Genomic DNA, 15,368 nt, shown 5'->3' with positions numbered 1-15,368 from the left:
ACTGTAGATTTCAAAATTAAGGGAGATAACTCTGTAAATGGCACTCAAATACAATATAATCTATTGGATTTTCAATGTTGATTATCTCCTAAGAGCAGACAGATTTGAATGAATAATTACACATTTCATATATGTAGCCTTTTTTGGGGGTGTATAACATTTCTCAGATTTTGTAAGATTCTTACAAAGACAGCTACTTAAAATCTTAACATTAGGCCGCGTTATTTCCTTTTACATGTTCACTAATAAAAGCATTCTAATTGTCGAGTAGTTTTAAGTTTTACTTCCTCCTTTGTGTAAGTATATGTCCGCATATGAGGTTCATTGAAGGAGTATGAAAAAATAACAAAAATAATTCAAAACAGAACAATCAACTCGACTGATTTTCAAAAGCGATTAAATATCCTTAATTAAATGAACATGTTTTAATTTGAAAAATATTTACATAATTTATATATGTTCATTTTTTTTCTGATCAAACTAACCCTTACATGTACAGATCCCCACATTGATTTATTTTAGGAGAAGGGTTAAGCTATTTTCTAAGTAAATTACATACGTTAAGCAGTCTGCCTTGATATGGCTGACAATGAAGTAGTTACGTATAGGTAAGCTTTATATGAATTTGTTTGCATGCTTGGGATAATATGAATAACAAGCAGGCAAAAGGAAAAAGAAATTTTGAAACGTACATGACAAAATCCCAACGATATGACAATTCATTTTCGCTGAAGAAAGTATTCTTCTTTTGATATAGCCATATTTTGAAATCTGCATCACTGGATATTTTGGGAATTCTTTCTTTGGAATGTCATAAATTAGGTTTCTGACAGATGTGGCAGGCTCAGAAATTATCTTCACATCCAATGAAGTTACAGTGTCGATTTGGTGGATTATTACTTTCCTCATTTGCTTTTGTTACTTTGTATGTGTGTTTTTGGTTGCTTTGTGTTCTTTGTTGTGTATGTCTGTTTTCCATGTCTGGTCTTTGTCCCTGGATTACATTCTTTTGATTACCGCTATAACCTTGGTTCCCTTGATTACTCTTTGTAATCACTGCCCAATTCTTATGTAAGACGCCCCGTGCAGGTCCGGGTGTTGAAAGAATAGACCTGCAGCAGCGCTAAGCTTGTCGTATAAGGCGACTAAATAGTGCTCAGAAACCTAGCCGGGGGCTAGGCGCTCTGCCCACAGAGCAACTGAGATGTGTGCCCCAGGTGGTGGAATGGGGTACTTTTTGCTTGTTGGGGTTTAACGTCCGAGCAGCAATATTTCAGCTTTATTCAGACAGTGAACATGAAATGAATGATAAAATGAACATGAAATGAAGAAAAAAAAAAGGATGGGTCACAAGGATAATAGGGTCGAAATATTTTGATCGCCACTGGAAAAAAGGGGGGTGGGTAAGGTAGGGCAATTTAGCCTCCTGTGGCGGAGCGCAAAGGTTCCTACTCCTATCGAATACCACAGCAGGGTTCTTTAACGTGCGAGGAACGTGGAATCTTTCCCAACACGGTGCACCACCATGGTTTGCAGTCAGGTTTTCCGTATCATAGCCATAGTCTGAATATAGCTGAAATATTGCTGCTCGGACGTTAAACCCTAACAAACAAACAAACATAAAAGAATAGGCCTGCAGCAGTGCTAAGCTTGTCGTAAAAGGCGACAAAATAGTGCTCAGAACCCTAGCCGGGGGCTAGGGTGCTTTGCCCACAGAGGAACTAGGATGTTTGCCCCAGGTGGTTGAATGGGGTACCCCTGGCGCGTTACATGCTGGGGTTGTCAGGCTATAATACGGAAAACCTGACCGCAAACCATAGTGGTGCACCGTGTTGGGAAAGATGCCACGTTCCTCGCACGTTAAAGAACCCTACTGTGGTATTCTCCCGGAGTAGGAACCATAGACTCCGCCACAGGAGGCTAAATTGCCCGACCCTACCCACCTCTCCCTATTTACAGTGGCAATCAAAATTTGTCGACCCCATTGTCCTTGTGTTCCATCCCTTTTTCATTTCATCATCATTTCATGTTCATTTTATCATCAATATTATGTTCATCGTCTTAATATAGCTGAAATATTGCTGCTCGGACGTTAAATCCCAACAAACAAACTTAGGTAAAACTGGTACTGCAGTTCTAAATCACCTAAACACATCATGGACTTTGTCCAGGTGTATTTTATGTCTAATGTTTACCTTTTATGTACCTTTTAATATGTAAATAGCTGTTTGTTTAAATTTCATTATTTTATGAGACTTTGATCGTGCTTTTATTATTTTCCTTATAATACATGTTCTTGCCGTGATATGGCCCTGGTTGCCGAAACGGCATTTAACAACAACAATCAATCAATCATTATGGGAAATGATTGTTAAATTTTGCAGCTATAGAATAACAAAATTTCACTTCAAACTACCTTAATTTCTTTCGGTGCGTGGGAAGATTTTAAGTAGCTCGCTCACTTTGAGCGCATAAGGTCGTTAGTTCAATCATTGGTTATTTATTCCTAACGACTTCCTTATCTGCAGTCCCTGCTTCTCCATCGTCTGAACATAGCTGAAATATTGATGCTTGGACGTTAAACCCCAACAATCAATCCATGCAAACGACAAAGTGAGAGAGTTGTGAATATTTGCATCGTATGTACACATTTGACTAACATGCCTACTTGCTCGTAGTTACTTCCGTGATCTAATGTAGCTCAGAGTGACGGACTAGTATAAAGCAGGGTCTGCGCAGTAGATCAAATATACTCCGGTACAGAATTAATACATTGCTGAGCCATTTGTCAGCATTGGGATGATTCATATACGTCAAAATCCAAAAACATGGCCTAAATGTAAACACTCGAAACTGAATGTAGCAAGTCCATTGAAAAAAAATTACACATAAAACTGAAGAAAAGGCTAACAAAACATCATACACAGACAAACTAAAGTATTAGAAATACGACCTTCCACAAAAAAACCCAAAGAGACATCAGTGGCTCCGGAAGTATAACAACAGGAAAGGTTTATTAAGATTTTTAACTAAGGTAGATTTTTACAATAACAAAACCTGATAGTCATCTTAAACGTTTTGTTAATCTCCATTAATAAACTTAGCTGCCCATAAAGAGTGGGTACTTCCTACATCCTAGGTCATTGCAATGGACAAGTTAATTCCGATCAACTATTAAAATAACGAATGCACGATAGACAAACGTATCATCTCCTGATAGTTGCATAAAATCATTCTTATGTTCAGGAAGAGCTGAAAACACATACTAAGTTAATCCTCCCATATGCCTTTTAACGCTATCAGAAATCTAAGTTGCATTCGAAAAAAATGTAAGTATTAGATGGTGAATGATATGCTCTTGCTTTATTTTCATTAAAAAAAAGTAAAAAGAAACTAAAAAGCATTCAGAACCTTTGCTTAGGCCAGGGGGTACTCTGCAAACAGGGCAACTGGGTTGTGTGCCCCAGGTGGTTGAATAGGGTTACCCTGTCATGCAATATGGTGGGGTCGTCTGGCAATTATACGGAAAACCTGGCCACAAACAATAGTGGTGCAACGTGTTGGCAAAAATGTAACGATTCTCACTCGTTAAAGAACCCTGTTGTGGTATTCGACAGGAACTAGTGGTGACATTGGCTCTACCGTAGGAGGCTAAATAGCCCCACCCTACCAACCTCTCCCTATTTCAAGTGGCAATCAAAATTCGTCGACCCTATTATCCTTGTGGCCTATCCAATTATTCATTTCATGTTAATTTTATCATCCATTTAATGTTCATCGTCCGGATATACTGAAATATTGCTGCTTTGGCGCTAAACACCAATAATCAATCAATAAATCAGTTTATTAATATTAAGCTGTTATATATCATGCCTGTTAACTTCATAAAACATACATTATAATTGGATGGGGTTGAGGGATTTTGTACATGTACACGCCCAGTCTTGTGGTACATAGTAAAGTTTGATATGAATAACAAATATTGTGTTAAAACAGTTAAGGCACCCTGAATCTATAAGCCGCTAGAGTTGAACCATGTCAACTAAAGGCAACGAGGATAAAGTTTAAAAACTTGTTACTGACGTAATGTATTTAATTTATCTATTTATTTTAGCCCCGTGCGAGTCCGAGTGTCAAAAGAATAGGCCCGCAGCAGCGCTAAACTTGTTGTAAAAGGCGACTAAATAGTGCTCAGAACCCTCTTGGCCGGGGGCTAGGACACTCTGCACACATGCTTCATTCTGGTGTCGCCTGGCCATAATACGGAAAACCTGACCTCTACCCATAGATCCCACGTTCCTTGCACGTTAAAAAACCCTTTTGTGGTATTCAAAACTTGTCGACCATCATCCTTGTGCCCCATCCGATTTTTCATTTCGTCACCTTTTAATGGTCATTTTATCATCCATTGCATGTTTTTTGCCAGAATATAGCTGAAATAATGCCGCTCGATATTTAAACCCCAACAGTTAATCAATAAAATTTGTTTATTTCATATATTATTTATCATTGACTCTTGTTAATCGTCGTCATTGAAGAATAGTTTTTGGTTCACTTTCTGAAATCCCCCATGCAGGTCCGGGTGATAAAAGAATAGGCCTGCAGCGCTAAGCTTGTATAAGGCGACTAAATAGTGCTCAGAAACCTAGCCGGGGGCTAGGCGCTCTGCCAACAGAGCAACTTGGATGTGTGCCCCAGGTGGTGGAATGGGGTACCCCTGGCGTGTTACATGCTGGGGTTGTCAGGCTATAATACGGAAAACCTGACCGCAAACCATAGTGGTGCACCGTGTTGGGAAAGATGCCACGTTCCTCGCACGTTAAAGAACCCTGCTGTGGTATTCAATAGAAGTAGGAACCTTTGCGCTCCGCCACAGGAGGCTAATTCGCCCGATCTTACCCATCCCCCCTTTTTCCAGTGGCAATCAAAATTTGTCGACCCTATTATTATTGTGACCCATCCTTTTTTTTCATTTCATGTTCATTGTCTGAATATAGCTGAAATATTGCTGCTCGGACGTTAAACCCCAACAAACAAACACACAATCTTTCTGAAATATTTTGTTTCAGGTTGGATTTGGGTATCTAAGCGATGGTTGGTCTTCAACTTAAATATGATGGAGCTTAGTGGTTCAACATGACGTCAGCCATTAACGAGGTAGGTATATATGTAATTTGAGGCATGTTAGTCTAGATTTCTAACCAAGTTTGTATTCTTAAAAGCACTCATAACCGAAGAGAAGTTTTTGTTTGTCACTTCTTAAAACACAGCTATTTGTGGATATTCCATATCTCCCTATAAACCAGATAAGCGTTACTTGATATGCACCATATTCTATTTTAATAGACACTTCCTCAATCGAGTCAAACCAGACTTTAATATTGCATGGTAGTCACTACTTATCCGCCATGCACGCGGTAATTAGTAGATAGTGACAACTATTTGGCTTGTATTCTGAATTTGTCGGATTTGAGGGTGTATAAGTACCTACATTTAGGCTGTTGCAACTGAAAACTGGCATAATAAAGAACCGGCTTAGCGTATCAGACTGTTACAAAGCAGGGTATCTTCGATAGGCCAATCGTTCTCGTTATGAAAGAGTAATCAACGGAACCAAGGTTCTAGCGGTAATAAAAAAATGTAATCCAGGAACAAAGACCAGATATGTCGGTTTTCATGGCGCAGATGGATACACCATAACAAACCACGAGTGCATGATGACGACCTTAGAACTTCTGTATTGATGAATTCAATCTTGTAGCAATATAGCCCTGTTCCAGAAGCCTATTTGTTAGAATTCTAGCGCGATACAAAACGTCTGCCCGTTTCCCCATAGAAAATCAAAGAGTAATCAAGGTTATAGCGGTAATCAAAAGAATTTAATCCAGGAACAAAGACCAGACATGGAAAAGACATACATAAAAGAACATAAAGCAACAAAAATCATACATACAAAGCAACAAAAGTAAATTAGCAACTCGGACTCCACTAAAAACTCGGAGCATGGATCAGGTGTACCGGTAATTTAAACGTGCTCTGTTTTTCTAGAAACATCCGCCGAGTTGCTCATAAAAAGTCAAGTCTGGGGTAGACACACGAGGAAAGGAAAACTATGACTTGTTGAATAAATTAGTTTTCATTATGCAGATGGATAAGAGTGTAACCTTTTAAAGGTGTATCACATATTACAGAATTTGTGTGTTTTGATTGGTTCATTTTGGTCATGTGTTTTGTTTACCAATGTTCAAAATACATTTCAATTGATATGGAGGCTAAAAAGTGTCAAAAATAATATAAGTTTGGTTTAAACTTTAAACCTTTATTATATCTACACTCAATGCATAGGTGGTATATTAGAATCACTTCATGCTTCCGTCATAAAATTCACTGAAGAGACTGATTTCTTATTTAGTTTGTGGCTCAATAATGATCATATCAATATGATTGTCTGATATAAACTTACTATATAAGTAGGCGCCCCGTGCGGGTCCGGGTGTTAAAAGAATAGGCCTGCAACAGCGCTAAGCTTGTCGTAGAAGGCGACTAAATAGTGCTCAGAACCCTAGCCGGGGACTAGGGCGCTCTGCCCACAGAGCAACTGGGATGTGTGCCCTAGGTGGTGGAATGGGGTACCCCTGATATGTTACATGCTGGGGTTGTCAGGCTATAATACGGAAAAACTGTTCATGTTTCATGTTCATCGTCTGAATATAGCTGAAATATTGCTGCTCGGACGTTAAACCCCAACAAACAAACAAACAAACATATAAGTAGGCTATGAGAAAGCGTCCAATAAACCCTTTTGTGGTAAGTTGATGAGCATACTCAATATAGATTTCCTCGAGGGAGGGTTTGGGTCGAACGAAAGAATTTTAATCGCGGAAATAAATATTGAGCATGCTCTGTGCATGCTTATCGACTATCCACCAGTTAGCACAAAAGGGTCTATTTCATGCGAAACTGAGAAATAGTTGTATAATTCCTACATGACTTGCATATAAAGGGATGTGATCGTTTTTGTTTGTTTGTTGGGGTTTAACGTCCGAGCAGCAATATTTCAGCTATATTCAGACAATGAACATGAAATGGGTGATAAAATGAACATGAAATGAAAAAAAATGGATGGGTCACAAGGATAATAGGGTCGACAAATTTTGATTGCCACTGGAAAAAGGGGGGATGGGTAAAGTCGGGCAATTTAGCCTCCTGTGGCGGAGCGCAAAGGTTCCTACTCCTATCGAATACCACAGCAGGGTTCTTTAACGTGCGAGGAACGTGGCATCTTTCCCAACACGGTGCACCACTATGGTTTGCGGTCAGGTTTTCCGTATTATAGCCTGACAACCCCAGCATGTAACACGCCAGGGGTACCCCATTCCACCACCTGGAGCACACATCCCAGTTGCTCTGTGGGCAGAGCGCCTAGCCCCCGGCTAGGTTTCTGAGCACTATTTAGTCGCCTTATACGACAAGCTTAGCGCTGCTGCAGGCCTATTCTTTTAACACCCGGACCTGCACGGGGTGGGATGTGATCGAGAAAGCTCCCGGGTGGTAATTTTGTAAATAATTTATTTCAGAAACTGATCTTGGCAGCCTGGAATGGGAACTTAAAGAAGGTTAAGCTTTATATTAAAGAAGGCGCGGATGTCAATTTCAAAAATAAGAAATTCGTAAGTTATCAAAATATTCCAAGAAGACATCTCGTGAAAGAAATAACCTTATATGTATTAAAAAGTAATAAAGACAACCAAGATTATAGCCGAAATCAAAATAATATGATCCGGACCAGGTGCATCGGTATGGTAAACGTCTATGCTTTTCTAGAAACTCCCGATGAAAAGTCAAGACGACAAAAGAAAGAAAACCTATGCAATTCTGAACAAATCTTCCCCGTACAGGTACGGGTGTTAAAAGAATACGCCTGCAGCAGCACTAAGCTTGTCGTAAAAGGCGACTAAATAGTGCTCAGAACCCTAGCGGGGGGCTAGGGCGCTCTGCCCACAGAGCAACTGGGATGTGTGCCCCAGGTGGTGGAATGGGGTACCCCTGGCGTGTTACATGCTGGGGTTGTCAGGCTATAATACGGAAAACCTGACCGCAAACCATAGTGGTGCACCGTGTTGGGAAAGATGCCACGTTCCTCGCAGGTTAAAAAACCTAACTGTGGTATTCTCCCGGAGTAGGAACCATAGGGCTCCGCCACAGGAGGCTGAATTGCCCAACCCTACCCACCTCTCCCTATTTCCAGTGGCAATCTAAATTCTCGACCCCATTGTCCTTGTGTCCGCTCCCTTTTTCATTTCATTGTTTCATGTTAATTTTATCATCAATTTCATGTTCATCGTCTGAATATAGCTGAAATATTGCTGCTCGGACGTTAAACCCCAACAAACAAACAAAAACAAACCCTTAAGCACCTGCATGTTGAGTTTTCTTACCACAATTCATATGTATGCATTAATTTGTCGTAACTATGCAGCCCCGTGTAGGTTCGGGTGTTAAAAGAATAGGCTTGCATGAAATTGATGATAAAATGAACATGAAATGATAAATGGAAAAAGGGGTGGGACAGAAGGAGAATGGGGTCGACAAATTTTGATTGCCACTGGAAATAGGGAGAGGTGGGTAGGGTCGGGCAATTTAGCCTCCTGTGGCGGAGCGCAAAGGTTCCTACTCCTATCGAATACCACAACAGGGTTCTTTAACGTGCGAGGAACGTGGCATCTTTCCCAACACGGTGCACCACTATGGTTTGCGGTCAGGTTTTCCGTATTATAGCCTGACAACTCCAGCATGTAACACGCCAGGAGTACCCCATTCCACCACCTGGGGCACACATCTAGCCCCCGGCTAGGTTTCTGAGCACTATTTAGTCGCCTTATACGACAAGCTTAGCGCTGCTGCAGGCCTATTCTTTTAACACCCGGACCTGCACGGGGCGTATGAGGCTGACTTCATAGTGTCTGTAGTATCCTTTATATCAAGTTTAAACGATAAGACGTTATCTATATAGCGGAAACTGAAATAAAAGAATCTTGCTAAACGATGTTCATTCATTTGGTTTAGATTATCAATATTGAGTGCAAGACATAATGACAAATATTTATCACTACTTTTTCACTTTTTCTTCTTTATCACTGAGGAAAACCATTTCATTTTGAAGAGGAAAAATGGGGTAGGTAGTTTTTTTCTTCAAATGAATAACCAGGAAAAAATGTAAATAAAAATACTGGCCTCCAGTAGCATTTCAAAATAGATTTCGGATTCAAATCAAATGGTCGTTCCTTAAATATAATATTATTTTCAGTCTTTTTGTTACAGGGTCAGACTGCACTTCATTTAGCTGCTGTAAATGGTCACGATTCCGTTGCTACCTATTTACAATCTAACGGTGCGGAAATTAGTTCAAGAAATCTTTGGGTAAGTTGAAACGGATGACTAACGAGCATCCACATAAAGAGATAGCAATTTTTCAAACTAGATCATTTTGATACTTTATTAAACAATAACAAACATAATTTCTGATTGATTGATTGATTGATTATTAGGGTTTAACGCCCGAGCAGCAATATTTCGGAAATATTCAGGCGATGAACATGGAATGGGACGATAAAATGAACATGAAATGATGATGATGAATTGAAAAATGAGATTGGACACAAGGATAATAGGGGCCACAAATTTTGATTGCCACAAGAAAAAGCCCCATGCAGGTCCGGGTGTTAAAAGAATAGGCTTGCAGCAGCGCTAAGCTTGTCGTAAAAGGCGACTAAATAGTGCTCAGAACCTTAGCCGGGGGGCCAGCGCGCTCTGCCCACAGAGCAACTGGGATGTGTGCCCAAGGTGGTGGAATGGGGTACCCCTGGCGTGTTCCATGCTAGGGTTGTCAGGCTATAATACGGAAAACCTGACCGCAAACCATATTGGTGCACCGTGTTGGGAAAGATGCCATGTTCCTCGCACGTTAAACGACCTAACTGTGGTATTCTCCCGGAGTAGGAACCATAGTGCTCCGCCACAGGAGGCTAAATTGCCCGACCCTACCACCTCTCCCTATTTCCAGTGGCAATCAAAATTTCTCGACCCCATTGTCCTTTTTTCATTTCATTATCATTTCATGTTCATTATATCATCAATTTCATGTTCATCGTCTGAATATAGCTGAAATATTGCTGCTCGGACGTTACAACCCAACAAACAAACAAATATAGCCTGAAAACCCCCACGTAACACGCCAGGGTACCCCATTCCACCACCTGGGGTACACAACTCAGTTGCTCTGTGGTCTAGCCCCCGGCTAGCTTTCTGAGCACTATTTAGTCGCCTTTTACGACAAGCTTAGCGCTGCTGCGGGCCTATCCATTTGACACCCTGACCTGCACGGGGCAACATAATTTCTGATAAAGAAGGCATTTTGCTTGATTTCATATTATCCTATTTTCCAAAATAAATACGTAGTAAGCAAATCATTTTACATACAAATTAGCCCTTTGCCAGTCCGGTTGTCTACATAAAAAACCCATAGTAGAACTTAGTTTGTCGTAAAAGGCTACTTAAAAGCGAAAGCGCTTAGAACCTTGGCCGGGGTAAGGGCGATTTGCCTACAGAGCAACAATCAATCACATATAATAAAAGATGTTATAATATTATAAATGTATATGTGGATACCATTTCCTTGCCAAAACTATGACTGGAAAATGGCCAAAAAAGTACAAAATTTACAGAATATCAGAACTGTGATAAACGTCAAGCTTATGTCTGTCTTCTTTAAATAAAAAAAATATCAGACGTATTTTTGTTTTTCTCATATGGTATGGATTCATGTTGCCAAGTTTACAATTAAATCTTTCAACAATGTATGATTAAATTTCATTTGTAATTTAGGCAAATAAGGGCCTTTAACACCCCTTATACTTCCACGGAATCGTGCTTTATTTTTCTATTATCAGGGGGGCACACCTCTACATTCAGCGGCTGAAAGTGGTGCTGTTTCTGTAGTACAAAAATTGTTGGATAATGTTGGCCACTTGATTGACTCAGATAATCAACAGGATGATCCTGGTAATCAACTAGTTAACATTCAAAACGCTTTGGTAAGTGTGCCGTATTAGAAACGTAAGTAGTGTGGTATTCGACTGCATCGACTGATGAGCTACGTTTATTACGTGCAACGTTTAATAAGAAGGATAGTGCTTCTTTTATATGGTGGAAGTGAAACACTCCACTGTTTACTTTATGTAAATAGTTGTCATTGCAACTAAGTCAAACGTATATTATAACCGATGTCAAATTTAGAGTGGTTCTTGGCCGAGTTGTCTTGTTTCTTTTATCGCATTCTGAAATAACTAACTTCCTATCTGACATATATATTTTGTCCACTGACCAAGTTGTAACATTCTTATTTGCATTTCAAAATGTTTCAAGTAAGCTTACCATACATTTAGCCTTATGAATATAACAATGTCAAGAGACATCATTACCGATCATTTTTCCAGGGAAATACACCACTCCACGAAGCAGCGAAGAAGGATCACGAACATGTATTTTCGTGCTTACAGAGTAAAGGAGCGTCGCTAGAAATAAGGAATAAAGAGGTTGTATTAAGAGTTTTTATATTTCAGCATGTATTGTATTTAGTAAATCAAGTGTTACACATGATCTAACTACACCAAGATGCGTGGCTTGCAGGTCTACCAAGTAATTAGTATTTTATAGTTATCAGGGAAAACAGACCCGAAGTCATATTTTGCGTTTTTTTACTGTCCAATTCTCATTAGCTTCAAACAAATTTAGGTGTCAACAGGGTTTTCATAGCAGAAGATGAAAAACCTGTTTTAGCGTGAGTAGTCGACAATCAACAATTACGGTCGCGCAATTCTCTTTTTAAAGGAAGAAAGTCTACACAGACATTCTTTGATTTTGTATAGAAAAAACATTTCTCCGCAGTTTATTCTGGAAGTAAATTATCTTTCGTTAACACAAACTTCTACCATCCACGATACAGCAAGTATTAACAAGTTCCTCGTAGAAATAAATATGCTGATGCCCTTGTGGTCGCATTTTAAAAATGGTTCAGTATAATAAAACATTTCTTCCGATCCCTCTATGAAAATTCATCAAATCTATACAACTGTATTCACATTTCCCTACTTTACAAGATTCTTGCATTTTCTGGCTGGCGGCTGCGGCTAGAGTAAATTTCGAACGTCAGACGCTGCACGGAGCTTGCTGTCTTAATTGCTTTTTTTACTAATTCTAGTTTGTGTTGTCATGAATCATTGAATCATTAACCAGTGAAGACACCATTTACGAAGATATAACATAAATTTCAAGATTATCGCCTTTGATGTACAATCGATCCGAATCGTCATACTTTGTCCTTTTCAAAATATATTTTGATGCTCGTGCAGCAGTAGATGGACCTTGAAGAAAAACTATGTTTCATTTTGTGCATTTAAACATAATTGCACAAAATGAAACATAGTTTTTCTTCAAGGTCCATCTACTGCTGCACGAGCATCAAAATATATTTTGAAAAGGACAAAGTATGACGATTCGGATCGATTGTACATCAAAGGCGATAATCTTGAAATTTATGTTATATCTTCGTAAATGGTGTCTTCACTGGTTAATGATTCAATGATTCATGACAACACAAACTCGAATTAGTAAAAAAAGCAATTAAGACAGCAAGCTCCGTGCAGCGTCTGACGTTCGAAATTTGTGCATTTAAACATAATTGGCCCCGTGCAGGTCCGGGTGTTAAAAGAATAGGCCTGCAGCAGCGCTAAGCTTGTCGTAAGAGGCGACTAAATAGTGCTCAGAAACCTAGCCGGGGGCTAGGCGCTCTGCCCACAGAGCAACTGGGATGTGTGCCCCAGGTGGTGGAATGGGGTACCCCTGGCGTGTTACATGCTGGGGTTGTCAGGCTATAATACGGAAAACCTGACCGCAAACCATAGTGGTGCACCGTGTTGGGAAAGATGCCACGTTCCTCGCACGTTAAAGAACCCTGCTGTGGTATTCGATAGGAGTAGGAACCTTTGCGCTCCGCCACAGGAGGCTAAATTGCCCAACCTTACCCATCCCCCTTTTTCCAGTGGCAATCAAAATTTGTCGACCCTATTATCCTCGTGACCCATCCTTTTTTTCATTTCATGTTCATTTTATCATCCATTTCATGTTCATTGTCTGAATATAGCTGAAATATTGCTGCTCGGACGTTAAACCCCAACAACAAACAATAAACATAATTGTGTTGTAGGGTTTGACGGCCATTGATGTTGCTGAGAAGGAGAATAGTGAGAAAATCTTAAATCTGTTTAAGGTAATCAGTCACTCTAAAATCATGCGTTTTCCTAAAATAAATACAATTGGTGAATTCCAAATTTTAAGTATCCCTATTGTTGAAAAATTGACCTCATTTTCTAAAAAAATATCTGTGCCTATTTTCAATACTTTAATGTAGTATAGTACAGAAGATTCCTGCCCCGTGCAGTTCCGAGTGTTAAAAGAATAGGCCTGCAGCAGCGCTAAGCTTGTCGTAAAAGGCGACTAAATAGTGCTCAGAAACCTAGCCGGGGGCTAGGTGCTCTGCCCACAGAGCAACTGGGATGTGTGCCCCAGCTGGTGGAATGGGGTACCCCTGGCGTGTTACATGCTGGGGTTGTCAGGCTATAATACGGAAAACCTGACCGCAAACCATAGTGGTGCACCGTGTTGGGAAAGATGCCACGTTCCTCGCACGTTAAAGAACCCTGCTGTGGTATTCGATAGGAGTAGGAACCTTTGCGCTCCGCCACAGGAGGCTAAATTGCCCGACCTTACCCACCCCCCCTTTTTCTAGTGGCAATCAAAATTTGTCGACCCAATTGTCCTTGTGACCCATCCTTTTTTTTATCATTTCATTTTCATTTTATCATCCATTTCATGTTCATCGTCTGAATATAGCTGAAATATTGCTGCTCGGACGTTAAACCCCAACAAACAAACAATTAAAAGATTCCTTCAAAAGATGCTTCGTGCAGGTCTGGGTGTCAAAAGGTTAGATAGACAGCAGTGTCTATTGTTGTAAAAGGCAAATAGATAGCACTCAGAAAACTGAATGCGGGTAAGGGCGTTTTGCCCACAGAGCAATTGGGCTGTGCCCAAGGTGGCTGAATGTTGCAACACTTGCATCCTGCATGCCCTGGTTTTAGGCTGTATTCGGAAAATTTATGTGTGTTTGTTTGTTGGGGTTTAACGTCCGAGCAGCAATATTTCAGCTATGTTCAGACAATGAACATGAAATGGATGGTATAATGAACATGAAATGAAAAAAAAGGATGGGTCACAAGGATAATAGGGTCGACAAATTTTGATTGCCACTGGAAAAAGGGGGGGGTGGGTAAGATCGGGCAATTTAGACTCCTGTGGCGGAGCGCAAAGGTTCCTACTCCTATCGAATACAGGGTTCTTTAACGTGTGAGGAACGTGGCATCTTTCCCAACACGGTGCACCACCATGGTTTGCGGTCAGGTTTTCCGTATTATAGCCTGACAACCCCAGCATGTAACACGCCAGGGGTACCCCATTCCACCACCTGGGGCACACATCCCAGTTGCTCTGTGGGCAGAGCGCCTAGCCCCCGGCTAGGTTTCTGAGCACTATTTAGTCGCCTTATACGACAAGCTTAGCGCTGCTGCAGGCCTATTCTTTTATCACCCGGACCTGCACGGGGGCGGAAAATTTAACTTAAAACAAAATGTTGCTGTGTTTGGAAAAAGACCACGTTCCTTGCTAGTTAAAGAATCTTGATGTGGTTATTGATAGAAGGCTTTGCTACAGGAAACTAACTTACCTCTCCTTATTTCCAGTGGCAATCAAAATTGCTTACCCTATTTTTTTTATTATGGCTCATCATCTACTTTTTTTTTCATTTCACTATCATTTCATGTTCATTGCCCCCCTGTGGATCGCTATCCTTGTCGAGGTAGAAGAGACTTTGATCTTGGTTTTAATATTTTCCTTACATGAAATGTTCTTGCCGTGATATGGCCCTGGTCGCCGAAACGGCATTAAACAACAATCAATCAGTCAATCAATTAATCATGTTCATTGCCCTGATATTACTGTAATCGTGCTGCTTGGTTTTAAAAAGAACAACAATCAATCAACCATCAGAAGTTACTCCGTACAAAACGATGACCATTCAAATCACCAAATTGTTAATTGAATATGTTCCTATGTTTAAAATATTTTAATGTGATATTTCCCTAGTGTTTACTTTTTATTCTAAAGTGGGGATAATCTCATGTAGCCTTTGAACTTAGGTTGTTAGGTTGTACCCTTGTCAAATATCAGTCTTTGTAAGAATCATGCAAATTCTG

The 15,368-nt window shown here is 40.2% G+C and overlaps 1 protein-coding gene across 1 annotated transcript in view; it reads left to right on the top strand.

Moving 5' to 3' along the window:
• Positions 1-528: 528 nt before the first annotated feature.
• LOC148596709 (uncharacterized) overlaps positions 529-15,368 on the top strand; it is a 36,531-nt gene continuing 21,691 nt past the window's right edge. The window contains exons 1-7 of the mRNA XM_088564309.1: positions 529-608; positions 5,070-5,157; positions 7,578-7,670; positions 9,322-9,420; positions 10,950-11,093; positions 11,496-11,594; positions 13,265-13,464. Of these exons, the coding sequence (XP_088420435.1) occupies positions 5,137-5,157; positions 7,578-7,670; positions 9,322-9,420; positions 10,950-11,093; positions 11,496-11,594; positions 13,265-13,464 (656 nt within the window). The 5' untranslated portion in view covers positions 529-608; positions 5,070-5,136. The remainder of the gene's footprint in view (positions 609-5,069; positions 5,158-7,577; positions 7,671-9,321; positions 9,421-10,949; positions 11,094-11,495; positions 11,595-13,264; positions 13,465-15,368) is intronic.

Source organism: Perna viridis, chromosome 15, assembly GCF_037379345.1.
Source record: "Perna viridis isolate PV_CMFRI_1.1 ecotype Kerala chromosome 15, ASM3737934v1, whole genome shotgun sequence".
NCBI lineage: Eukaryota > Metazoa > Mollusca > Bivalvia > Mytilida > Mytilidae > Perna > Perna viridis.
Note: the sequence above shows the minus strand (reverse complement) of the source record. Positions and strands in the feature narration are given on the sequence as shown.